The 5,930-nt window shown below is 42.7% G+C and overlaps 1 protein-coding gene across 1 annotated transcript in view; it reads left to right on the top strand.

The window, feature by feature from the left end:
- Positions 1-5,930, top strand: part of psme1 (proteasome activator subunit 1) — a 19,444-nt gene that overhangs the window by 9,495 nt on the left and 4,019 nt on the right. The window contains exons 5-8 of the mRNA XM_020588352.1: positions 3,606-3,663; positions 4,242-4,339; positions 4,603-4,671; positions 4,819-4,886. Of these exons, the coding sequence (XP_020444008.1) occupies positions 3,606-3,663; positions 4,242-4,339; positions 4,603-4,671; positions 4,819-4,886 (293 nt within the window). The remainder of the gene's footprint in view (positions 1-3,605; positions 3,664-4,241; positions 4,340-4,602; positions 4,672-4,818; positions 4,887-5,930) is intronic.

A 5,930-nucleotide genomic window follows, 5' to 3' on the forward strand; every position in this document is an offset into this window, starting at 1 on the left:
TACGTGGGCATAGCTAGCTGGCCTATTCTCCATGGTGTGTAGCCGCGCTTCTAAGTCTGTGAGCCTCGCCTCCAATGCTGCTAGCATCTGACATTTATTACAAGTACCATTATCGCTAAAGGAGGCAGAGGAATAACTGAACATGCGACACTCCGAGCAAGAGGAAGAGGGGGGGAAGCCATTGCTCTCGATTAAGCTACTAGCTTAGCTAGCTTCTAAACTAGCCGACCTAAAGTAGCCAGTTAAATTTGGTAGTTAGAAGGAACTTCTGCAAAACAAGTGCTTTAAGTGGTGCAAGCGTATGTTGTCGCTCAAAAATTCAGATGAACCTAGAAAATAGTGAGTTTAATTCCTAAACAATCTGGAAGCAAGCACAACGCAGTGCAAATACAGAAAACAGGAAATGAGTACGGTTTACCGCAGGAAACAGCAGTCCGTCAAAGGTTCCGCATCTCACAGGACCAAGCATGTCCAATAAGACACGTTCCAATAATAATAACATGCTAAAGTTAAAATGGGATACATGTAGCTCTTAAACTACACTGGCAATATGAATAAATATGGCCTTACCAGAAACCCCCCCGAAGCAGTGCCAATGACACCTACTATCTTGTTAGCAAAGCGCTGGGTGGAAATCGTTTAGGTAGCAGCTCCCGCTGATTGTTGCGGTTTCTATTTAAAATGACAACCAGCTGGGTCATACCAACTGTTGCTATATACCTGTGCCACTGAATCCATCATGATATTTTGCTGTAGATGCTGTCCAATGCCAATTCAGTAGACATCACCCAGCTCTATTCCCAAAAAATTGAATATATTGTGGTGTCAATAACTGACCGTGGCTTTATATTCCCAGATAAATGATATTATGGGGATGTAAACAAAATACCAGTGATTAGATCTGATCAGATCTGATGAAGATATTACAAACAATTCTACAGTTTATTCCATTAAGTGATCCAAATGGCTCTCCAAAAAGGACACTTGGACTCCCTGCACTCCCCAGAGTGAAAGAGGATAAAAGCTAAGTCTCACAAGACTCAAAGCATATAGAAATAAAAAAAAAAAAACGTATTAAACAAGGTAACGGTGGTATGTATGTAGTATCGCTGGAAAGCATGATGGAGAGGAACCGTTACAGTAGGCACAGCGACACAGCTTTACGACCACTTCAGGTGGGCCAGTTATGTCTGTGATCTTGTTGGAGTCTCGTTTTTACACTTAATGTGACACATTTCACCCACATCCATCCTAGTATATCTAATACCATTTCAGAAACATGTACACACCAGCCTCTGCTGAGGCTAGTCACAAAACAACAAGGGGAATGAGCAGAGTGAACTTAAACAGATGCTAACAAGCTAACCTGTTGAAAATTGTTGTGCAAGTAGAAGCTGAGGTTATTTATACTCGGAAGTATAACGCTATTGGTTGAAGTACTGGGGTGCACCTATGATGCACGTGTGCATGATTAAGTTATGGCTCGTTTTGAGGGCCATATAAGCACCATTCCTATGGTAGCAAGTTTACCTACATTAAATTTAGTTAGCTGTCACTGCCTACACAATCAAATGTTAAACTGACTTTATTCTCTGGTGTGGCAGAATAATAGTGTAAATTAGTAGCCATTTGTCAGAGGGTGAATGTTATTAACATAGATAATCCTATATATTCATGTTAATTAATGATAAACAGTAACATTAATATATTATTGCAGGACCTGTAACACCGACTAGTTCATTGCTGTACCCTGCACAGGTTTTTTAGCTGTATTCATTAATGCTAACTAGCAGCACAGTGATATGCCTCTTCACTGTGTGGCTGCAAGGCTACACAACCATGTTTAAGGTGGAATGTTTACACTTTATGGATGATTGAATCTTGGAAGCACCCACAAAAATGTAATAAATGCTATAAATTTCAAGTGGATTCTGGATTATATTCTTTTTCCTCTTTCGGAGAAAAAGTGGCGGAGTGTTGTTCTGGTGCGTTGTGGCAGCACTACACCTAGCCACATAACACAGAAGTACACATGCATGAAAACTGGAAATTATGACATCATGTTTGTAGGGGCATATCAAATTTACTCTTCCTGTAAGTAGAATTCTTGGCCGTTTCTGACAAAACAACATGTCTAAGTGTATTAAAGGGATGTGAGGTAGCCAGGCAAATAAAAGGAAAGGGAGGAAGGGGCATCGAGTGGACGTGTAGAGTTTAATCTGTAAAATATATCTGAATTGACACTTCAGTCTGCCAGGAATTGTGTATTTATTTGAAATTAAATCACCTTAATGTTATTTTTACTGAACCTAATGGTGCTTGACTAGCACTGGAAGAACACCCATGTAAGGAGTAGAAATGCCCTGAAGAATCTTCATGCAGCATAAAATTTCCACAGGTCTGTTTGGCTTGGGGCCAAAACTTTGCAACCTCTGAAGACCTCTAATGTAGACATAAAAGTCATTTATTTTTTTATTTCCTCCTATTGTATCTCTCATCTATACATGTCTTTTTAACTTTGGCAGTTGCTGTTGTATTGTAAACATAGTTTTAGCAGAGGAAGGACTATAATTTGCCAGTGTCAAGTGGGTTTTATGAGAGGGAAATGGGCTGGAAGAATATGAAAACATTAGGATGTGTGAAACTCAAGGCCCGCGGGCCACATCCGGCCCGGCGTACAATTACACCCAGCTCGTAAGATCATTTTATATATAACACTCAAACTACAAATCCCATAATGCAGCGCAACAGCTGCCTTACTGAACTATAGGCTACCTGAGATCATTCCCGCATCAATTACGTTGGATCAATCAAGTGTTGATGTATACAACCCTAATTTCAAGTCAAAGCTAGCCCCTAATAATGGCCAAGAGAAAATCTGATTCTGAAAACGGAGCCTTTCAAAACCGGTGGGAGGCTGAGTATATGTTTACTGACGTTGCCAGTAAACCCTTGTCTTATTTGTGGAGCTAATGTGTCTGTAATTAAGGAATATAACCTAAGACGGCACTACGAGACAAAACATCAGGAGAAGCTGAAAAACGTGAATGCAGAGCAGAAGCTACAGAAGATAGAGGAGTTGTAGAGGAATCTGACCTCACAGCAGACGTTTTCACCAAAGCGAAATCGCACAGTGAAGCTGCTGTGAAAGCAAGTTTTATTGCGGGAGAGGAGAAAATGAGCCCGGCCATTTACCGAGGGAGAGTTTCTGAATAGCTGTATGATGAAAGTGTGTCACATCTTGTGTTCAGGGAAAAAGCAGGTGTTTGCAAATGTAAGCTTTAGCAGAAATATTGTTGCTGATTTTAAGTTCAAGTTTATTTATTTTGGAATAATATTGTATCCTGTTTCGATTCATATTTATGTTCAAAAAACGTTTAGTTTTAGTCTGTTCAATAAATGTTTATTGTGTTCGGCCCGCGACCTAAAGTGTGCTTTGAGTTTTGGCCCCCTGTGTAATTGAGTTTGACACCCCTGCATTAGGATAATGCAACAGTTCTTTGGAGGTTGTATGCATGGAGCAGGGACTGCTGGTTACTTTTCCTTAAATTTAGAGGCAGTGAGAAGTTATTTGACCTGATGCTTTCTGTCCTTTAATATTGCAGAAGCAGGCAAAGGAGGGGAAGAAAAACAAGGACAGCGAAAAAGAGGAGGAAGATGCAGGTAAATGGACGACAGAGATGGGTATGACAAGTGATAAACTACAAATGGAATGTGAAAGACAAAGGGGCATTTCTTATGCGTGGTGATTGTCAGACACCGTCCAACACAGTTTCCTCAAGGTTACTCCTGCTTACCCCTGTGATTCCAATTTTCTGTACAGGTGGTCATTGTCAGGTGAGGGAAAATTTACACAGCACTGTCACGTAAGTCTGATATAGGTGTAGTTAAGTTGTTCTGTATGATGTAGTTATTCCGCAAACATGGTTACAGGTTTTTGTACAAACATCAATAAAAATCATGAACCACACAATATTATGGATTTTCTACTTATTCCTTGTCCATCTGTATTGAATTAAGGGATTACAACTATAACCAATCAGAAGCAAAGCCGTGGTTTACAGACTGACTTACCTGGATGGATTAGTAGTTAGTAGAACCCAAGGAACCTTTTAAAAATGTTTTCATTGTTTGTAAAAAGCTTTATGTGCATTTTCTGTATTGTAAAGTAAATCCTAACCCAGCTGAACCTCTGTGTTTTGATACTGTGACGTGATGTTTGGGGATGTGTCACACTCCAGGGCCTCCCTGTGGTCCCATCTGCATCAACGAGCGAGTGGAGAGTCTCCTGCAGCAAGTCAAGCCTGAGATTCAGACAGTGAAGGAGAAGCTCAATGCGGTCAGTCAGTCGCTATGTTGATTAGTCTCTTGGTGTTACCTTATCTAGTGCACAACACAAGGAAGGAATCTGCCATCAGGTTTTCTGTAACAAAGACGGGAGCTCACATCATGGTTGAACAGTAGCTACAGAACGTTTTGACAAATGATCTGTGTTTTTATGTGTTTACACTTGCTTTAAATGGGTTAGGGTTAGGGTCAGAATAACTGACAGACTTGCATATTACCCTAGAAAGTAATAAATCAATAGTATTTTTCCGGCAGGTGTCAATGTGGGTACAACTCCAAATTCCTAAAATTGAAGATGGTAACAACTTTGGAGTGGCTGTACAGGTTAGTAACTGGTGATAACGTGGTGATGCAGCAGAACGAGCTCATGTATTCTGTGTCTTGAAAGGCTGCGTGTATAATTTTCCTAATCTAATATTTTGAGGTTAAATTGAGCCAGCTGAGTTTAATATCTGTGCTTTTGATTTACAGGAGAAAGTGTTTGAGCTTCTGACCAACACACGCACCAAGATTGAGGGATTCCAGACTCAGATTTCAAAGTAAGAGTCCAGCCAACTGCAGCTAATTTATAGCAGTAATTTTTATTTATTTGAACAGTAAAGAAAAGATGCAGCCATTAGGGATGGGACATTCATTTATTCATTTTCCTCTGCTTATCTGGAACCGGGTCGCGGGGTCAGCAGTCTAAGCAAAGATGCCCAGACTTCCCTCTCTCCAGACACTTCCTCCAGCTCCTCCGGGGGAATGCCAAGGCCTTCCCAGGCCAGCTGAGAGACATAGTCCCTCCAGCGTGTCCTGGGTCTTCCCCGGGGCCTCCTCCCGGTGGGACATGCCCAGAACACCTCCCTAGGAAGGCGCCCAGGAGGCATCCGAAACAGATGCCCAAGCCACCTCAGCTGGCTCCTCTTGATGTGGAGGAGCAGCGGTTCTACTCTGAGCTCTTCCCGGGTGACCGAGCTCCTCACCCTATCTCTAAGGGTGCACCAGGCCACCCTGCGGAGGAAGCTCATTTCGGCCGCCTGTATCCGGGATCTTGCCCTTTCGGTCATGACCCAAAGCTCATGACCAAAGGTGAGAGTCGTAGAATGTAGATCGACCAATAAATCAAGAGCTTCGCCTTACAGCTCAGCTCCTTCTTCACCATGACGGACCGGTACATCGACTGCATTACTGCAGAAGGTGCACTGATCCGCCTGTCAATCTCCCGTTTTATCCTTCCCTCATTCGTGAACAAGACCCCAAGATACTTGAACTCCTCCACTTGAGGTAGGAACTCTCCACCAACCTGAAGGGAATAAGCCACCCTTTTCTGACTGGTTGAGCAAACTCCCATGAACCCTCCACCACCCTGAAGAGGGTATAGAGCTGGTCCAGTGTTCCGCAGCCAGGATGAAAACCGCATTGTTCCTCCTGAATCTGAGGTTCGACTATCGGTCGAATTCTCCTTTCCAGTACCCTGGCATAGACTTTCCCAGGGAGGCTGAGGAGTGTGATCCCCCTATAGTTGGAACACACCCTCCGGTCCCCCTTCTTAAAAAGAGGGACCACCACCCCGGTCTGCCAGTCCAGAGGCACGGTCCCCG

The sequence above is a fragment of the Monopterus albus genome, unplaced genomic scaffold (genome assembly GCF_001952655.1).
Source record: "Monopterus albus unplaced genomic scaffold, M_albus_1.0 scaffold531.1, whole genome shotgun sequence".
NCBI lineage: Eukaryota > Metazoa > Chordata > Actinopteri > Synbranchiformes > Synbranchidae > Monopterus > Monopterus albus.